Here is a 21280-nt window from a genome sequence, read left to right as displayed (position 1 = left end):
GGGGAGTTGTCCCCAATAATGTCATACTAACTGTGGTAAAAACAGTGAATAACAACAAAGGAGAGCAGAAGCCCTGGTGAAAACAAGATGCACTCTCACACCTCTCCACAACACCTCCCCTTGAAGGGAGCAAAGAGGCTCCACACTAAAGCTCTGAACAGTTTACTATGACAACACAATAGTACACAAAAGTACTTACTGTCATCAAGTTTCCTTTCTCCTGTAGATAAAATATATAACAAGTTGCTCACTCAAAGAATGAAAAATACCAGATGACTGGAAAAATGCTGATATTGTACCAATTTATAAAGGAGGAAATGAGTAAGACCCAACAATTTACAGATTGGTTCATTGATTAATAATTCCCAAGGTACCAGCGAGGAAATACATACAACACTTGATACAACCACATTTTCCAGAATACTCTGAGGGTGTATTTTCTCTTAGTGTTCCTCAAGTCATCACACAAGACCTGAGAAAGTAGAATAATCCTCAGAAATATCATACATCAAGGCAAATGATAAACAATAAGCAAAAATAGTGGCAGTCAAAATAAAAGAAAGTGTCAACTGGTAAGGGAAGGGTTAATCAAAAGGTGGTATAACTCCTTCACTGCCAAGGAAATGTCGTCACAGATGGTAAAACAGCTTGGGGACACTCATGACCAAAGGGTACAGAATGGGGATAAGATGATATTCAAAGTTGTCATACCCAATAAAAATATTGTGAGACATAAGATACTGTGTACATGTAAATTATATTAAGAAGTCATGAAAAAGGATAAAACAACTGCTCACACCTTTTGCTGTGAGAAGGAACTCCTGACCATCAGCTATACAGAACTGGTTGAAACTGGATTGGTTGAGGAGGAATCAAAATCAGTCTTTATTCATACTTGGTCATAATGCTTCCCATGACATTTGGCAGCCAATCAAATTTGTTACTGGCTCCCTAAATGGTTTGGCTCAGGACTAGCCATGTGTGAACCAGACCTTGCTATGCTATAATAGAGGCAGGACTTCCCTCTCCCTGGAAAAGGTATTTAGATACTAGTACGACTAATTTGTCAGCTGTAACATTATATTTAATTGTGTTTCACCTAGGATATGTTCAGTATAGATATCCCTAGTGTGCACCAGGTAGATATGGGGTTTTGGATAGATCTGCTAAATGTTTGAGTACTTTGACACACTTATATGGTCAAACATCAAGTGATTTAAAATCTTGTAACTCAGAGTTGTTCAATCACGTCATTAGCATGACATTTAACTAAGACTCCATTCCTTGTGTCTCGTATGTTCATTTCTATCAATATATACAACATGTAACACATCAACCTCATGTTTCTTTTGTATGTTCCTTATGTCTTATATTTAGTTAAGTGGATTGACATTTTCTTTACACTCATGTCTGCTCCATGGACTGGTGACCTTATTTACTTGAATCTATGTGGAATAATCAGCATAGGGCTGTATAGTTTATTCCTTTATGTCATAAATTCCCTTACAAGGGCACATAACCTCTTAGTCACAATTATGTGGGGAGTTCATAACAAAGTAGAAACTCTGTCAATGGTTGACCCAGGTCTTAGTAACAGGACCACATGTGAGCATCTTTCAAAAGCCAGAACCCGAGACTGTGTGGTGGGATCTGGAGGACCCCCGGCAATGTCTCAAGGGGGCCCAGGTCCGGCAAGTTGTCGTTGACTATCTCGATGGGGCGGCCATTGAGCATGATGTCTCTGTCACCAACAGAAATAGTGTTAGTTGAGTATTACTGTAGTCTCCTCCACCTGCTGATATACTGCAGGAAATCTGTTTAGTCTTATTCTAGACTATTCTGATTTAGTAGCTTGTGGTTGCACCCCAGACTGAAGGTGTGTCTGGCAAATTGAGAGACCCTTCACCCAGGAGCAGTCTCTTAGATAAGTAAAATCATCCAGCAATAATATAGAACATGATCAGTAAATTAAACTAACATGGTGGGTTAAACATGGAGACTAATGGGGTATGGGGGCTGGACGAGGGAGTTGGTTTTACAAATAGTGTCCTCACCTGTCGGTAAGTTTCCCAAAAGCCGGCTGAAGGAGGAACTGGAAAATGGGTGAGGCAGTAAGTCGCCCCTGCAGGTGCACTTCCACTTCTGTTGCACCCAAATTTACACCATACACCACCACAGCACCTGAGAAACATTATATTATATATGAAGTACTGTACACCAGCTCAAAGGCTGACTTCATGTATTTGCTTGCACAGTGAAGAAACTAAGAGTCTAAGATTACATGTGATGGTGGAGTCTGACTCTGGAGTGATTGCAATTTTAAATCTTAAAATGTAGAGATTATGCCTTTCAAAAAACATTTCAATAAATTGGTAGAAATGTCTTGCCACCACAAGGAGAATGCAGAGATTAAATGTGGGCAAAATTATGATGAGGTGTATAAAGATTGATGATAATGGAGGGTTGGATATGAGTTTCAAGAGTGAAAGGCTGGAAGAAAAGGAGTCATTTGGGGTTGCATGTAATAGGTATCTGAGGATGACTGCAAAGAGAAGGTTGGATGGATGAGTAATTGTACCTTGGCACTATATGGAGCAGAGGTTTGAAATCTAATGGAGGCAGAAGGGATGAGGTATGTAATTTACCAGTGGTTCTATCCTTGTGGACAATCTTGCAACGTCTGGAGGGAAGAACCTGTGTTTGAGAAGTATGGTAGGTGTTACAAGAATGGAGGAGTGGGGGTGGAGGTAGAATATAGATTAAGAGAAGCGAGTAAATGCCTTGGGGGATTAAAAAGCATAATGAGAAATAGACATTTGGGAATGGATGCTAAAAGCAGATTGTATGAAGGAGTGATTGTGCCGACAGCACTGTACAGGGCAGAAACATGGAAGAGAGAAGGAGTTTGAATGCATTTGAGATGAAATGCCTGATAAGTATGATAGGGGTTACTAGGCTAGATAGAGTGAGAAATGAGGAGGTGAGGAGGAGAACAGGGGTGGAAAGGGAGTTGAGAGATAGGTTGGATGAAAGAGTATTGGGATGGTTTGGACACATGGAAAGAATGAGTGAAGAAAGATTAATAAAAGAGGTGTTGAAGGCAGAGGTGGAAGGAGTGCATATTCCAGTTTTGGTCTTATCAGTGTTTGTAATATTTTCTTAATCATTTCCTTATCCAGGTATCTAAAAGCCACCTTTATTGATCAACAAATTGTATGTTTCTCTATTTCATTTATATGTTTATCTGGCGACATATCTTTGGTGATGATTACTTCTAGGTCCCTTTCAGAATTCACTTTCTTTACTTCTTTTCCGTCAATTTTATACTGTCCTGATATTTTCTTCTTTTTCCAAATTCAATTATACTGCACTTCTTGATATTGAATTCTACCTCCCATCTCTTGCTCCACTCTGAGACTTTGTTCAGATCACTCTGTAATGAGTCACGGTCTATTTCGGCATTTATTCTCTTTAATAACTTTTCATGCATGAGTGAGTGTTCAGATCCACACATATGCACAGGTACGTATTCGTGCAGGAGCGTGTACATTCACTCTACAATATGGTCAAGAATGTATTCAGTTATATTGTGCATATACTCTACCCAGCTCCTTAGACTATTTATCTCACCTGGCCGGTAATAGGACGTGTAGTTGGAAGCGCAGCTGGCATAGAGTCTCACGTTGGGGACGGGGCCTGATGGAAGGAAGCGGAGAACCCTCTGGCCAACGAGGCGCTTGTACAGGACAGCTACCCAGAAGTCCTACACACACACAAAAAAAAAATGAAGATAAAATATTTCTACTAGAGAGTTTTAGACCAGAAACTGATGAAAAAAGTATTGGAAAAGAGCAAAGGAAAAGGGTGAATCAAGAAACAATATAAAGAATGTGTAAGTGAAGTATACTAACAGAGATGATTTGATAAAGGCTTATTTAGAAATTAATAATTATTTGAAAGCAAATGAGTGAGATGGCATGGCAAGACCAAACTGAAAAAATATTGATATTGGAGCGAGAGATGAAAATACTGACAGAGAGAGGGGAGAGGGGGGAATAAGGATGATGGCACATAAGAATAATACTAATATAAATTTTGTGGAACTGTGGGATGGTAGATTTGAGGTGATAAATCTAAAAATAATAAGCAAGGGGTGGAGTGAAGGTGGAGGTAGAATGTAGATTGAGAGAAGCGTGTAAAGAGTGTAATGAGGAATAGACATTTGGGAATGGATGCGAAGAGGAGACTGTATGAAGGAGTGATTGTGCCAACAGCACTGTATGGGGCAGAAACGTGGAACATAAGAGAAGAAGAGAGAAGGAGTTTGAATGTGTTTGAGATGAGGTGTCTGAGAAGTATGGTGGGGGTTACTAGGCTGGATAGAGTGAGAAATGAGGAGGTGAGGAGGAGAACAGGGGTAAAAAAGGATTTGGGAGATAGGGTTGATGAAAGAATATTAGGATGGTTTGGACACATGGAAAGAATGAGTGAAGAAAGACTAGTAAAAGAGGTATGGAAGGCAGATGTGGAGGGAGTGAACATGAGGGGACGTCCTAGGATGAGGTGGATGGATGGGGTGAAGGGGGCTTTGGGGAAGAGGGGAATGTCTGAGGACGGAAGACGGTGGTGAATGGAGAATGGTTGTATATGGATGATGTTGTGATTGCATGTGTGAGTAAATTTTGACGCAGCCCGAAGGGATTTCTCCCCGTCCTCGCCTTATATGCAAAGGGGGACGGAGAGGGGGGGTCGCCGATTAAATGAAGCGGCCTTGCTGTGGATGTGCTGTGTCTTGCGACACTGCTTCTGACCCAGGGCGGTGGGCAGGGTGCAGGGATGACCCGTCATCCAGGAGGTGCTCAGATGAGAGGAAGGGTGGGAGGGGTGTGGAGGGTATTTAGGGATGAAATGGGTGGGAGTGTTTTTATGCCTTCCCCTTTTTGGCTACCTCCCTTGGAAGGGGGAAAAAGCCTTGGTATATGTATGTATGTATGTATGATAAAAGAAGTTTTGTGGTAGCATATTTCTCCGATAAGATGCAGGCATGGGGATAATTCAGGGAAGCAAGAGAGACATAGAAGAAATGAGAAGAATCAAGCTTTTCTAACATGTTAAATGTAGGAGAAAAAAAAAAAGTTCAATAAAAGGTATGAACAACCAGAAAGAAATGTGACAGGATAACTGGAGAAAGAGAAAATTCAATAAAACAAAGAAACAATTAAAAATGGCTAGACATAAATACACAAGGTTCAGCACAAAAGAAACAGTGGAAAATATAAATGATAAGTGTAAAAATGAATTTAAGCTGTTATCAATTTTCCAATGGTAAACCAAGATACAGAAAAGGAATTAACCAAGTTAAAAGTACAAGGCAATATCTATAAAGATGCAACAACTGTAGCTGAAATAGTAAACAAATGTTTCCAGTTGATATTCATCAAGGAAAATTTTGTGGGTGAAGAGGGAGAAACTGGAAATGTTAAATCAGGTAAAAGTAGAAATTAAAAGAGTATATAAATTACCAGAGACCCTTGACATAAAGAGAGCCTCAGAATCTGGCATGATCTCTAAAGGCCCATCCAGATAATTGAGGAGCACAGGTTGATGGCACTGCCCACAAATGAGCAAAGCCCACAGGCACAATTGTAGTGTTCTCCACATGGTGCCAAGCTGGCCCAGTCAAACCTAGGCACAGCCAGAATGTGTGGTCATTTAGCCAGGACTTACAGACTATGTGGAGTATGATAACTACCAGTATGGTGACTGATAAAGGTCTACTAAATGTAAAATATTAGGTCTTGACCACTGATCCCCTCTTTCCCTTCCCGTTAATTCCCATGATTTCTTTCTCTTTCCCTGCCTATTTATCATTTTCTTCTCTGTCCTGCTCTACCTATCCCTCCTAACCCTTCTCTTTCCCTTTCCCTCCCCTCTTTCCTTCTCTTCATGTCCTCCCCCCATGTACTGTAGTCAGATACTTACAGGATTGGGCATAAGGTCATCACCAATCATAGCATAGTGCCCCTGGTAGAAGCTCTGACGGGCTACAACAGAGACACCCCCCTCAGCAGCGAGTCCGAGTTTATCCAGGTACATGAAGGAGGCAGCAAAACGATTGCTTAGGTTGGGTGCACCTCCGCCAAAAGCAGAACCTGTCTCAGCTGTCAATAAATCAGATATGAGGAAGTAAGTGTTACAGCCAAAGTAATTCCCAATACTTGGTGTCGATAGAGTTGTGAGATTGGTCACATACTGACACCTTTTATTAAGATCCCTGGTGGCACCCAGATTTACAGGGTGAAAGTTGTCTTCGTCTTTCTAGACTGACTGAATTGTTTATGGAACCCGTGTGGCTGATTCCAATGAAATTAGGGATACTACACTGCAGCAAAGGAATCGCTTAGCAATGGTCAGAATAAAATGTCTAGTATCCTTATGCATGGGAGGATACTGAAAAATCATAAAGGGGTTCTCAAATGACTATGAACAAGTAGATGTGGCGTAATGTCTGTAGCAAATTTTGATTATGTGAAACAATCATCAAAACAGATAAATTTGAATAACTCCATGGTATTTATGATGATGATGACAATACTACTACTACTAATGATAATAATAACAAAAATAAATGATTATTCATGAAAACATATACAATTTCCATATATGATTGGGCATAATCACAACTTGAGGTTCAACTCACTTAGCCAGATGGGTTTTTTGGGAGCGATGGCATTGCAGATGTGCATTATGATCTCCTGCTGCTGTGGGAACAGATCGAGAACCTCTGTGGACAGGAAGTCTTCTACTTCTGCAGTGTGCCCATCAATATAATACCTGGCATCAAATATACATTTAGAATGTAAATATACAATAGATATATAAGGAAAGTGCATTTAAAAACAGCTTTGGTATATAAGATATGGATTCAAATTGTCATCAACATATTAGATGGTAATTGGATTTGACATTTTTTTTTTATAACTTTTATTCTTGGAGCTAGTTCTACTATTAGCTTTCACATATCAGATAAGAATATAAGTCTGATATTAAACTTAACTGTATCAGGAATCAGAACCTGTTACCTTTTATCAACTTGTTAATTTGAAAAATGTAATGTATCTCATGTCAGAATTAGTGCACCCTATCTTCCCTCAGTCAGGTGTACTTACTGGTGCCAGGATATGACATCTATGTTATCACCCACGTTTATCAGGAAATCCTTCAGAAACTCCACAGAATTTATCCTTATAGTCGTTTCTCCATCTTCACCCGCCATTTCTGGACACCCTCCATCTTTGGTCTCCCTTTTCTCCTCATCCACACTTTTTCTCGTCTTTTCCTCCATTTTGCCTTCCTCAAGCTTCCTTTTCTGTGTACTATTGGGTTTAATGTTTGTTCCATTCTCTCTACCTTTCTTCTCTAAATCCTGTATACCAATTCCTGGTTTTATGTTGAAGAAGCTTTGTCCAGGACTGATCTCCTTTGACCTTACTTCACTGTCCTTTTCTTCATTACTAGTCTCTTTAATCTCTTCAATGTCCTCAAACTGTTTACTTTTGGTTTCTCTTGTCTCTCCATTGTTGACAACTTTTTCGCTTTTAGTCTGTTCTGAGTTGCCACAGAAGGCAACTTGTATGGTATTTGCATCTTTAATCTCTTTGCTACAGTCCACTAGTGTTATTTTGGTTTCCTCCTGCTCACTGCTGAAATTGGCTTTGGTATCACTGGTAGCATAAAAATATTTACTGTGACCCAATCCATTAGAGCTTTCTTGCCTCTTATGTATACTTTCCTTCATGCTATTCAGGGAATCTTTGTTTTTGCGATAATGTTTAAATGATGGAGAGTCAGATGTGAAGGCAGCATATATACTGTTTTCATGAACTTTCAATTTCTTTGTTTTTCTTTCCATTTCCAATGACTTCCTTAGGGTGTTCCACACTTTTTTCTTCAAATGATACTGAGGCTGTGTTGTGTGAAAAGACTCGGATGAAAAGCTGTCCAAAGTGTGGTTTCTTCCATCATTTTCAAAATCACTACTTAAATCACCATTGCTTGTGTTATGATTTGCTTGGGCCTCACCTTTAACAAGGCCATTAACATTAGCTTTTTTGGCAACGTCCATTTCCTGACTCCTCAGATTTTTAGGGCGCGTGATGTCAGGCCCCATAATCAAAGTATTCCTGTACATTTTGGGAAAAAACTTCTTCAGTTCATATCGAAGGCGCATGACATCTTCTGCCATTTGTTTGCCCGTAATGCTGAAGTTGAAATGGTGTTTATACGCATTAGGCTCTGTTAGGAAACAAGACCAAGATGCAAATTAGTCACTAACATAATATAAGATGAGGTTGGTTATAACAAATTCCATTTAACCTATCATTATCATCAATTAAAATCAAAGGCTCGGGGGTTTCGTCACTTCACTCACATGCTGATACCATTCCCCATGGTTTCTCTGTGTAAGCCCCCATACTGCCACCTTTACCATTCTAAACAACTTTCAATAGAAACTAGCTCCTGCCTGGAGTTCTGTGAGCACCCTCCCCATTTCCTCCACAAAAGAATATGTTTTGTGAAGACAACCCTTTGAGCAGGATCAACATCAGGGAAGCATGTCACATACCCATCAAGCTGGAGTTAATGTTCACAAATTATGCTGCCTTACAACAAAGGTAAGGAAATTAAAAGAGGAAGGGGAGTTGAATTAAGCAGAGAAGAAAAGGTAAAAGGTGCAGATGGAGAGATGATAATGGAAGTGACAGCAGAAAGAGGAAAATGGGCACAGCATTTTAGGGGGTTTATAAATGTAAAGGAGGATAGGGAGGGAAAGGTAGTTGCAGTGGGATGCACTATGAAAGTGACAGTGATGAATAAGGAAAATGGAGGAGAAATAATGAAAGATGAGGTGAAAGCAGTTATTATATACATATTTTATATATATATATATATATATATATATATATATATATATATATATATATATATATACATGTATATACATATATGGATGCTAAGAGGAGTTATATGAAGGAGTGATTGCGCCAACAGCATTGTATGGGGCAGAAACATGGAACATGAGAGAGGAAGAGAGGAGTTTGAATGTGTTTGAGATGAGAAGTATGATGGGGGTTACTAGGCTGGATAGAGTGAGAAATGAGGAGGTGAGGAGGAGAACAGGTGGATGAAAGAGTATTAGGATGGTTTGGACACATGGAAAGAATGAGTGAAGAAAGATTAGTATAAGAAGTGTGGAAGGCAGAGGTGGAAGGAGTGAATATGAGGGGGCGTCCTAGGAGGAGATGGATGGATGGGGTGAAAGGAGCATTACAAAAGAGAGGAATGTCTGTATAGGGAGGACAGGAGAGGACAGAAGATTGGGGTGATTGGAGAGGGGTTGTGTATAGATGATGCTGTGATGCATGAGGGAGAGTGGGTGGGGGATGGGGGGTGAGGAAGTATGTATGAGAAAAAAAATTGACGCAGCCCGAAGGGATTTCTCCCCGTCTTCTCCTTTTCTGCATGGGGGGACGGAGAGGGGGGGGGGTCGCTGAATTTATGAAGCGGCCTTGCTGTGGATGTGCTGCATTTGCAACACTGCTTCTGACCCAAGGCAATGGACAGGATGCAGGGATGACCCATCATCCAGGAGGTGCCAAGATAAGAGGGAGGGAGGAGGGTGGAGGGGAGTGGAATATATAGGAAATGGAATGGGTGGGAGTGGTTTCTATGCCTTTTTATTTTTGGCTACCCCCCCATGTAGGGGGAAAAAGCCTTTGGTATATGCATGTATGTACAGTATAAATTTATATATATATATATATATATATATATATATATATATATATACATATATATATATATATATATATATATATATATGAAAAGTAGACCACTTGGAAGAAGAAACTAACGAAGCAGAGCGCTCTTGTGAATTACATCTTCAGTGCACTGAAGACGTAATATACGAAAGCGCTCTAGTTCGTTATTTTCTTTTTCCAAGTGGTCTACTTTGCATAAGTGAACACACGTACCCGTGTTCTTAGTAGCACATATATATATATATATTTATATATTTATGTATCTATATATATATATATATATATATATATATATATATATATATATATGTGGAGTAGAAAGGGTGGCTGCATGGGGGCTTGTACGGAGAAACTGTGGGGACTGGAGACAACATACAAGCGAAAAAGCGCTCACTGGCTTATGTTCACAATTGATGATGATGTATTGTAAAATACCTTTTTCTACAAGTTATTAAATGAATTTCTTGGAGAAATAAAAACAATTAACTTATTCAAAAGTAAGTAAATCAAGGACATAGAAAACTACATGTTTTGCAACAAAAGAGGTGCTCACCATTGCCCAGCTGCCATAAGATGTTTACATATCCTTTGTCCTGCGCGCTGTTGATTAGCTGTAAGGCGTTGGAGGGGTCCCAATTATTTTCGGAGTCTCTGTAGAACTGGTTCAGGTCGAAGAGAAGATGCCATCCTACTGCCTTAACGAACTCGTTGAGACGAACCCAGTCATCCTCTGTTACCCTCAATGAAGGTATTACGACATTCTCAATGAGTTCGTAAGAATAGCAAAAAGAATCATGATAAACCAAGAGATAGCAGATGAAATGTCTATAATAATATAATTGAGCCTCTTGTAAAAGCACACCTATTTTTTTTAAACTAAAACCAAAATAATTTGAGATAATTAGGTACGTTGAAGACATTCAGAGACAGTGTTATTGTCAATAAAACAAAAAGATAGTTTGTAACTCGTATTTTCCCTGGTATACCAAAACAAAAATCATGATTATAATTCTTTCAATAGAGAAATTCACTAATGGTAGTTTAGAACTAACCATATCAATTTCTGGTCATCAATTTTGTAAACTTTAATAAATCAACATGGCCCTATTTTACTATATATATATATATTATATATATATATATATATATATATATATATATATGCAAAATAACCACAGGAGGAAACTTGTAGACAGTAACTACTTTTGTATATTACTGTCTACAAGTTTCCTTTCTCCTGTGGTTGTTTTGCATTTTTGTATCACGGTGATGTGATTGCTTGCATATATATATATATATATATATATATATATATATATATATATATATATACAGTGTTCCCTCGCCACTCCGCGCTTCACGTTTCACGGCTTCAGTGCTTCGCTGGTTTTTCCAAAATATCCATAAAAAAAAAAAAAAAAAAAAATCGTCAAAAAATAATCAAATTTTCTTAAAGCTTACCATGCTAACACATGAATGCTGTGCCTTTCCCGTGTAAGTTTTGATAAATGATTAAAATGATAAACAATATCGCTAGAGGGAATTTTATCGAAAAAAAACCGCTATCGGTGCGACGTCACAAAGTCATGTATTTTATTACCTATACATATCTTGATCTATTATGATGTTAGGAAAAAACGAAATTACATGCAAAAGCAGGTTAGTCTAGGTAAATTTTCAATATTGGAAAACATTTGTGACGTCATCAATATCATACGGACTGACGGATGAAGAGACGGACATACATCGTTCAAATGGTCATGGAATATGGAAAATAATGATTTGATTATACTGTAAAAATATCAAGTCGATATATATATAAAAAAATTATTAATACTTTTTATCAGTGCGTCTGATCCCCCTTAATTACTGTATAATAAATGTTAATTACTGCATAAGGTTTAATAATGAACAATTTAAGTAAATACGTGTACTGTTGTAATCTTTGTCTCAAATATGTAAAGTATTAATACTGTTTACATATTTTAAACATTCTAGTACCCACATACACATACGCGAAAATTCCTAGGGGGGGGTGGCAAATCCTACTTCGCGGTTTTTCACCTTTCGCGGAGGGTTCTGGTCCCCGTTAACCGCGAAAAACGAGGGATCACTGTATGTATACATATATACACTGAACCCATATTAGTAATATTTTAACTCTTGATTTGTTACATCGATCATCTTGGCTTTTTCTTTCATTTCCCATGTGCTTACCAATCTTACTCTTTCTTTTGCCTTATGATCATAATTGTATTTCTTTTTCCCCGATTTGTATGTACAAGTGATTTCGTCCCCCTTCCCTTTTTGTCCTTTTCGTGTTCCAGTGCTTCCTTCCTTACAAAGACATAACACATTGTTTCCGCTCTTCCTACCTCTTTCTACATCTACCTTTCAATTGTAAACTCTAGTTGGAATGCTGTCCATGTCACCTCATTTAGCATGGTCGTAGGACCTCAGCAGAATTTTGTCCATTTTCTTTTCCAAGCCTACATTTTTCTCACATATTGTTCATAAAACATTTCTTTTCAGTTTTCACCATACCATTTTTATGGACGGAACTGCCTAGTGTAGGCCTTATGGTCTCTTGCAGTCTCCTTCATTCTTATGTTCTTATGTTGACCGGATGGTCTTTAAAGCTTCAACCCTTTACCGACCGGCCGTTCAGGGTGCCACCCATCCCTGTTTTACTAAGGACACTGGGCTTTGATACACATAGAAAAAAAAATCTATCTTGAGCTCTGGACGTCCCCAAAGCTGAATGAAATCGCCTGGCGTCAAACAGACCAAAGTCTACTGAGGACGTCCCACTAACGGTGGGGTTAAACCACGAAAGCATAAATGGGTTTCTATTTTATCTTACAATTCAAGCCAATACCAATACAAATTAATCAACAAATGTAAAGAATATAGACTGAGTGACAAGTAAGACTATAATATACTAGGAATAACTCAAAGCCCAAGAATAAGCTGATTTCCATTGAAGTAATCAAAATCGTGTGGATATCTTTTACTTATCTGGACTTCAGTACATATAGTTTGGATGAGAAGTATAGTTCACCAGATGACAAGAAAATACAATAACTATATAAAAAAAAAAGATGTGGGCATATGCTACATTACCGAAGATGGTAAAGTTGGTCAAATTGGGTGCCATTTCTCCATTACAATCGTCAGGATTTCCTAGCGAACTAGAGTCTTCTTCCATTTCCAGACCTCTGCTGTTGTCATCCGCGACAAACGTCCCGTCTTCTCGTGACAGTTGGGGACGAATAGACGGGCGCGGACGGGAGTTTGGTTCGAAGGTGAGGAAATTGGCAGAGGATCCGCCCATTCTGAGGATGGCGGGGCTGAGGGCACGGCTCATCGCCCGCAGGCGGGGCGAGCTATACAGAGGTGGAAAAAAAAAATGAAGATCAAATTTCGGAACCTACTTAAGAAACGGAGCAAGGATAAAAACCTTTCATACATCATTTGTTTTATTGAGTATCACACATCCAGGTCTCCAGTTAGCCTATATTTTTTTCGGTGAATAATCGTGGGACGCACGTGAAATTCGTAAAAAAAAAAAGGCATGTAGAAATATGAAGAGGTATAGTTGTATATCTAAATAAATGCACGAACACACCTGCATACGCCCCTGTGCGCACCACAAACACACCACATGCATACACACACGCGCACACATAACATAAGAATGAAGGAGACTGCAAGAGACCATAAGGCCTACATTAGGCAGCTCCGTATCCATCACCACCTGTCGTCCCCATCCATAAAGTTGTCTAATCGTTTCTTAAAACAACTGATAGTTTCAGCGCTTACTACATGGTTACTAAGTTTATTCCATTCGTCGACCACCCTATTAGTAAACCAATTCTTGCCTATTTCCTATTTAAATCTAAATATGTCCAGTTTATAACCAGTGACCCCACGCAAGAGGGAACATGCTTTTCTTTTACTACAACTCTAAAACGAAAAAAAAAAAAAATTCCCTTGCGTAAGTAGTTTTTTTTCCCTCTCTTTACGAAAACAACTATCCTACACTACAACCAAAACGTGAGGTCCACCATACTATAGCGTGAGGTCTACCACACTATAGCGTGAGGTCTACCATACTATAGCGTGAGGTCTACCACACTACAGCGTGAGGTCTACCACACTACGTGAGGTCTACCTCCCGTTAGCACTATACCGTGAGGTCTACCATTTCCATACATTTATTTTAGCGATAAACACATATTTTGTACATATCCTGGGAATGACTTAAATAATTGGATTTCTAATTACATCCATGTCAAAGGGAGAAATGTAAAAATAAACATGTTATCATATAGTTACATACAATTATTCTAGCGATACACACTTCGTGCATCTTCTAAGAATGACACAAATAGGTTAGGTTAGGTTAGGTCAGGTCACGTGGACAGGTCATGTTTTTTTATGTATTTGGGTAGGTCACATGTTTGATGGACAGGTGCGGGGAGCGTCTCAGAGGAACGCGGGTCATGCGGTGGACGATCAGGATGCACCTGGGGAGGCGAACATATGGCGGTAGACCTGACGCTAGGAGCACCACCAAAACTTCATATTCACTACAGCAGTTACAGTAGTTCCGTTCACCCATGTGGAAAGGCAGAAGATATAATGCACGGGGTGGCTCCATGCATAAGGATTGATTCAAAGTAAAGGCGCCCAAGACTTGATGTCATATTTATTGATTTACTATACAAGTCTTGAGTCCCACCATTGTTCACTGACTGCTTTATTCTGTTACTCCATATTTGTCATGGATGCATTGGTAGTTGTCTTCCCCATCTGGGGTACTAATCTAAATATTATTTTTTGTATACATACAAATAAAAAAGGATTACAAAGGCGGAGCATGCCGACAGGAGACCTTTTGGTCCATAACTAGGTCGGATGTGGAAAAAATGTAATGAATAAATTAAAGAAAAAAAGAATAAAAATTATTATATAAATAATAATAAATAAAATAAATAAATGCATATGTATAGTTGATAAACATAAATAATATAGTAAATTGACAGATAACTAATAATAAAGAAATCAAGGAAATAATAAACAAGCAATAACAAACAAATAAACAAATAATATAAAATAAATGACAGTCATTACAGCATCTTGCTTAGGTGTTTATTTAAACAAATCTTAAATCTTCGAACTGCAGGAAGTTTGTTCCATTCATTAACAACACGGTTGGCGAAGTTGTTTCTACCCACTTCCAAATTAAATCTATTTCCGGACAGTTTGAGACCATTATTTCTTGTCGGATTCTCATTCAGTGTGAAAATTTTGTCACTTTTGATGTTGTCAATTCCCTTTAGAATCTTAAAGACCTGTATCAAGTCACCTCTGAGTCTACGTTTTTTTTTTATTTTTTTTTTTATTTTTTTTTTTTTAGGGAAAACAGATTTATATGTTTTAGTCAATTTTCGTATGATTTATTTTTGATATTTGGAATCAGTTTTATGGCTCGCCGTTTTACTTTTTCCAATCTCTCAAGGTCTTTCAGGGGATTTGGTGACCATACGGAAACCACATATTCCAAATGTGGACGAACTAACGATTTATATAGCTTGTTAATGAGAGATGAACTTTTGAAGTCAAAAGATCGCGCAATCAGTCCTAGAATCTTGTTTGCTTTCTCAGAGGCTGAAATACACTGCTTAGATGATTTAAGATCGTTACTGATAATTACGCCGAGATCCTTTTCACTATCCACTTTTGTTAACGAATTTCCAAATAACTTGTAATCGTACTTACTATTATTTTTACCTATGTGCATAACCTTGCATTTACTTGTGTTAAATTTCATTGGCCACTTTTCAGACCATTGCTGTAATTGATCTATATATTCTTGAACATCTAATCTATTTAAATGATCACTTGCCATTCCGCACAGTTTTGTATATCCGCAAATTTGGCGACAATAGATTTTAGTCCGTGGTCTATATCATTTATATATACTTTAAATAGAAGTGGCCCAAGCACGGAACCCTGAGGAACTCCACTCGTAACATTTTTCCATCTAGAAGTTTTGTCATTTAAAACAACTGTTTTCGATCATTCAACCAATTTCTAGTCCAACTTAATAGGCTACCACTTGCTCCGTGTGTAGCTAATTTGGTAAGTAGTCTTTCGTGGAGGACGGTATCAAAAGCTTTTGCAAAGTCTAGATATATTAAATATATATAGTTTTTTGTCATAATATGAGATAACTGTGTTGTAGAATTCGAGTTAGTCACCCAAGAACGTTTCCGTCTGAATCCATGCTGGCTATCATTTATCAAACGGTTACTTTCTAAACGATGTTCGATAGCATCTCTGATGATAGTTTTCATCATTTTTCCTACGACTGGAGTCAAACTTTTAGGCCTGTAGTTATTTGGTTTCTTTTTGTCACCTTTTTTGAATATGGGAGTAACGTTAGCTAGCTTCCATTCTCTTGGGACATTTCCGGATATGAAGGATTTCTTTAAAATAATTTCTAATGGAACAACGATCTCATTTTTCATTTCCTTTAAAACTCTTGGATGCCAACCGTCAGACCCTGGTGTTTTATTAACTTTGAGTTTATCTATACACCTTTTCATTTTTTCTTTTGTTACATTTACCGTAGTAAGTTTACCCTAGACTTTTCACAGGTTTTAGTTTGGAGTTCACTTTGAGGCGTTTCGTTTACGAATACTGAGCTAAAATAGTTGTTTAAAATATCACACATTCCTTCATTTGAATATTCAAGTTGACCGTCAGCAGATAATAGTGGGCCAATGTGATTCCTAATAACATTTTTATCTCTGATGTAACTATAGAATTCTTTGAGACTATCTTTGGATTTATGAGTGATATTCATTTCTTATTGTCGTTTTCGTTTCTTATTGCCTTTTTTTAAATTCTCTGTATTATTACATAACTTTGATAGTCATTGGTTTTTTGTCTTCACAATCTGGGGAACTAATCTAAATATTATTTTTTGTAAACATGTAAATAAAAAGAAGGATTACAAAGGCGGAGCATGCCGACAGGAGACCTTTTGGTCTATAACTAGGTCGGATGCAGAAGTAATTACTTCTAACATTTGGACCTCTCGTATTACAAAATGGCGAACAAACGAATGATATACAAATGGACTGTATCTTGAATAATTTCACATCTGTCTATACAAATTAAGACAATAGAACCTCTATATTATAGGTAGTAATGATAAAATGAACCTAATGGATACCGTGTCGAACTCATGATCACGTGGTCGTGAGTTCGATTCCCGGGACCCGCTGCGTACTTCTTGCGTTGGTTCCAGACATCCCTGGCCAGGCGGGGAGGAGGAAAAAAAAAAAAAAAAAAAAAAAAAAAAAAAAAAAAAAAAAAAAAAAAAAAAAAAAAAAAAAAAAAAAACGGTTTGCCGCAACTGATAGGTTACCCTATCAGAGATTTCTCACTACTTTGTGGGAGTGAGATGGGGGGAGTTGAGTATTGATAAAATTATAACTAATTTTTCTGTTATTGAAGTTGAAATCGCACGTGATTGATAAAGATAAAACGGCAGAACCAGACAAGATTCCCCCCCCCCAAAAAAAAACAATAAAAGCTAAAAATCAAATTTATTAACCATTAACGTACAATTTCCCAACTAGCACTATAAATGTATATCTGAATAAATGATCTTATCCGTGGCATTTGCCTTACCATCCGGGTACTATGGTTGAATAAACCACAGATTTTAATTTTTTTTTTTGGGGGGGGATTGCATCCCTTAGTGTTATGACTGAAAAAAATGACAGGTTTAGATAAACAAGACTGAAGTCATTTCACTCTATTAAAAGATATCACCCAGTGAAACGCGTTAAGATCAACTTAATAAATAAGATCATGGTGACTCGAAAGTGTACATCAACTGTTTACGAAATGAAAGCTGCTGGCGCAACGCTGAAAGTCGCACGTGGGTGTTCCGCGTGAACCACATTTAAAAACTGTTGATATAAGTAATGTCGAGAAGTATAGAAACTTGCTAGTGGTAAGAATAGTTATACATACATTCAAATTTAAAGAGATCAACCATACCTGGTATCAAAAGTTGACCAGTTGTGAAGAGGGAGACGGGCATTGACAGTAATACTCAGGAACTCGGGAGGAACTTCAGCGATAACCTGATCATCTACGGAGCCCTCGACAACATCAACGATGCCTTTTGTTGTAGTCCCGTCCACTGGCAGTTCTCCATTCCCCTCCAGATCTTCCGTTTTCTTATTTCCGTCGTCCTTGTTGTTCAAGGGTGTATCATTATGTTTTTCAAACGGTCCGAAAGACCAGTTCCCCGCTTGGTTTTCAGTTTCTCTGCTTATCTGATGAATGCTAACGCTCAGCGTTCGGTTAACGACTGAGTGCAAAACAAGAATGGTCATGCCAAGCCCTAGCATAAGGCTTTTTGCCCCCATATTGAAAGTTTTCACACGTAACTAATCCTCTACAGTATTTACAACTGTATCAGACTATATAAAAGCAATAGTGTCACTCCACAAGTGCAGCCTGAATCACAACTAATCCAGTGATATGTTGACAACATAGGACTTATCGACTGAATGATTCATTCACACAATTGTTAGCGGGTAAGCACCACCGCTACCCTACTGTCCTCTTCTTGTTTACATGAATCAGCTGATACAGAATAGAGCGCGTTCCCGTTCAAACAGAAAACCGTTCATGTAAAATTTCCCTCTAAAGTTATATACTTGTAGTTAGTAATTACAGAGAACCTTCGACTAAAAATTTAACAATTATATTAATAATGCGAGGACAAGTAAAGACAGCTAGTTTGTAATTATGTATAATCGCGTAATAATCTTGTCTGTGGTCTAATCTTTCCTACAAAATGGTGATTGATATTATATTGGTGTTGAATGTCCTCCTCAGTAAGGGGATGATAAGTGCCAGAGTGTAAAGGAGAAAGGGTTAAAAAGGGAGAAAGGTTAAAATGAATGTGAATGCAAGAAGGGAAGGAGAGATTAGGATGGAGAGTTTAGAGCAGCATTTCTCAACATTTTTACCCTTGCGTAACCTTTAAAATAAATTGCACGACTCAAGGAACCCCTGTGAAAAAAGAAACATATCCCATACCTTTCTAATTTTATATTAATCGTAATAATAGGTTAGATAGGATGATGTCCATATTACATTATTACAATAGCCAAGAATATGTCGTGCGTGTTTAATATGAAAAAAAAAAAAAAGCGCATTAGCTTATCTCGCTTGTTCTCACGGAACCCTTAGTGACCTTTTGCGGAACCTTAGGGTTCCCGGGAACCCTGGTTGAGAAACGTTGGTTTAGAGTTGGTTTTTATTAAATTTATTACGCCCGTGGGCGGCAAACAATGGTACATTAATTACAACATTGTATTAGAGGACATATCATCTATTACATACATTCTTTAAAGGGAAATATAATGTAATAGTCATTCAAGAATCCCCGAAATGGGGATGGCGAAATAGTGATATTTTGTTTATCGTGTTTATGTAAGTGACACAATCATCATGCCTTGTCTCTGGGGAATATTTCTGTCACCACGGGTCATTGGAGATAATAATGTTAAAGGGTGTTCACGTTAAGACGGTTATACAGCCTGCATGGTGATCATTGTGGCACATCATCCGTCTGGGAGCCTTGTCACACAGGTCGATTCCCAAGTCTGAGCCAAGTACTGACAATATTGTGACTCACTGCCTCCATCAGTCAGTGATACTTGTGGCGGTTAGGTAGGAGGTGGGTGTATATTTGGTAGTCCGACTGGTTTAGTGTCAGAAGATGCACGTTTGTTGTTAGGATAACAGAAGCATTTTTTTTTTGGGGGGGGGGGATGAGGACAATGCAGATTCTATAGAATGTATGAGCAAATACAAGGAGAAATGTGAGTAATATTTTGCTTTAAGGATACATAATGACAAATATCAACCACCCGAGTAGAATAGTGTTTAGATATACGTTTTTTTTTTTTTTTTTTTTTTGCACCTGGAACGATTTTACACCAAAGACGAGCAAATAAATACTTACATTTTTTTTTCGGATTTAAAATAGTTGGAAATACAACGAGGAAAAGAATGCAACATAAAGTTAGGTACAAATAATCTAAAGTTATCAACACGCATTAAAGTAAGATGTAAGGAAAGAAATTTTCATTCATCTCCATAAAAGAAAGAGTACAAATAGTTTTATGGTAATTACTGTTTAATAATTCATTAGGATGTCTGAGAACTTACTTGGTAGCGTTCTAAGACTAGTGGGTCTGAAATAAGGTTGAACTTGAAGGCTTCTGATGTGAGGACGTAAAATAGTCCCTTGCCGTCGATTTCAAGATTGTCTGTCAGGAACCAGAGCGCTTGGTCAGCTGTTCTTTGACCCGACGATAGTGGCCGTATTCGGCGGGACTCTTACGTGTTCGAAAAAAAAACTCGAAGCCACGGATTAACTTGCACTTTAAGTAATTTCTCAAAGTTTCCCGATTTATCAAACCAAAATTACCTCATAGATTTGATAAATAAAAGGGAGGGGAGTTTAATCGTATCTTATTTAAAGTTACGATGGGCGTGGTTCGAAGTTTCAGGGTAGGCTCCTGAATCGAAAGAAAATAACACATCGAGGGAAAGTTCCCGAACCGTGGTAAACACTAATATTCCCAATAATAATTATCACAGTTAAGAGAGAATTGATAGAATATGATGGATAGCGTGGAGACCGATGTGTAGACATCGGTAAGCATCTGAATCATTTCATAAAGTGTCAGACCTGATATAGAGCAGCAATTACCGTACAGGAATCTGAAGCAGTCTGTTTTGGAATGGTTCAACCACCCGATATTTCAGTTGCCAGACATTCTGTCATCACATAACGCAGTATGATTAGATTAATTAAAAAAAAATTACATAGTACATAGTCATGCGGCCAAAATTCAATTATGTATAGAAAATTCGTGTTTCTGAACACGCTGCCTATATATACTCGCATATGTACTGTCAATATCCACCAACGTTTAGACGACTACAGTATGCCATCTTGACTATCATATAACAAACAGCTGCTTATCGGCTGAAAGAAACCTGCACAGCGAAGCTATAGCGATAATCCCATACCACACTCCTGGTCATATGGCCATTTCCCGAAGGTTGAGTGTGGTTTGAATTTTCCGCCAAAATCATCGGAAATTTAAAATTCCCGGCTCTGTGCAGGCATGCGCATTGTCGACCCCACCTCCCCCTCCCTATCCCCTCCCTTCTTACCCGGCTAGCTCGAGCCGGACGTCGCGTCACTTAGATCGCGGAAACGGGACCGAGTGGTTAACTCGCTGCCCACATGGGAGCAGGCGGTCCCGTTTCCTGCTGGTTAATCGTCTGTTAGTTTTATCGCTTTCCGCTTGGCTGCTGGTTTGTCTCATTCTTCGACTTTGATT

At 38.3% G+C, this 21280-nt stretch overlaps 1 protein-coding gene across 1 annotated transcript; it reads right to left on the bottom strand.

Annotated features, from left to right (window-relative positions):
• Positions 1–331: 331 nt before the first annotated feature.
• On the bottom strand, positions 332–18458 carry LOC143020393 (uncharacterized). The gene is made up of 9 exons (XM_076176806.1): positions 17904–18458; positions 12945–13207; positions 10375–10551; positions 7170–8295; positions 6701–6834; positions 5983–6161; positions 3631–3763; positions 2055–2181; positions 332–1741 (listed from the first exon to the last, which is right to left on the bottom strand). The coding sequence occupies exons 1-9, from the start codon at positions 18275–18277 to the stop codon at positions 1588–1590; spliced, it is 2667 nt and encodes an 888-aa protein (XP_076032921.1). The 5' UTR covers positions 18278–18458; the 3' UTR covers positions 332–1587.
• Between the last annotated feature and the right edge of the window lie 2822 nt (positions 18459–21280).

The sequence above is a fragment of the Oratosquilla oratoria genome, chromosome 39, assembly GCF_046742065.1.
Source record: "Oratosquilla oratoria isolate Oo_2021 chromosome 39, ASM4674206v1, whole genome shotgun sequence".
NCBI lineage: Eukaryota > Metazoa > Arthropoda > Malacostraca > Stomatopoda > Squillidae > Oratosquilla > Oratosquilla oratoria.
Note: the sequence above shows the minus strand (reverse complement) of the source record. Positions and strands in the feature narration are given on the sequence as shown.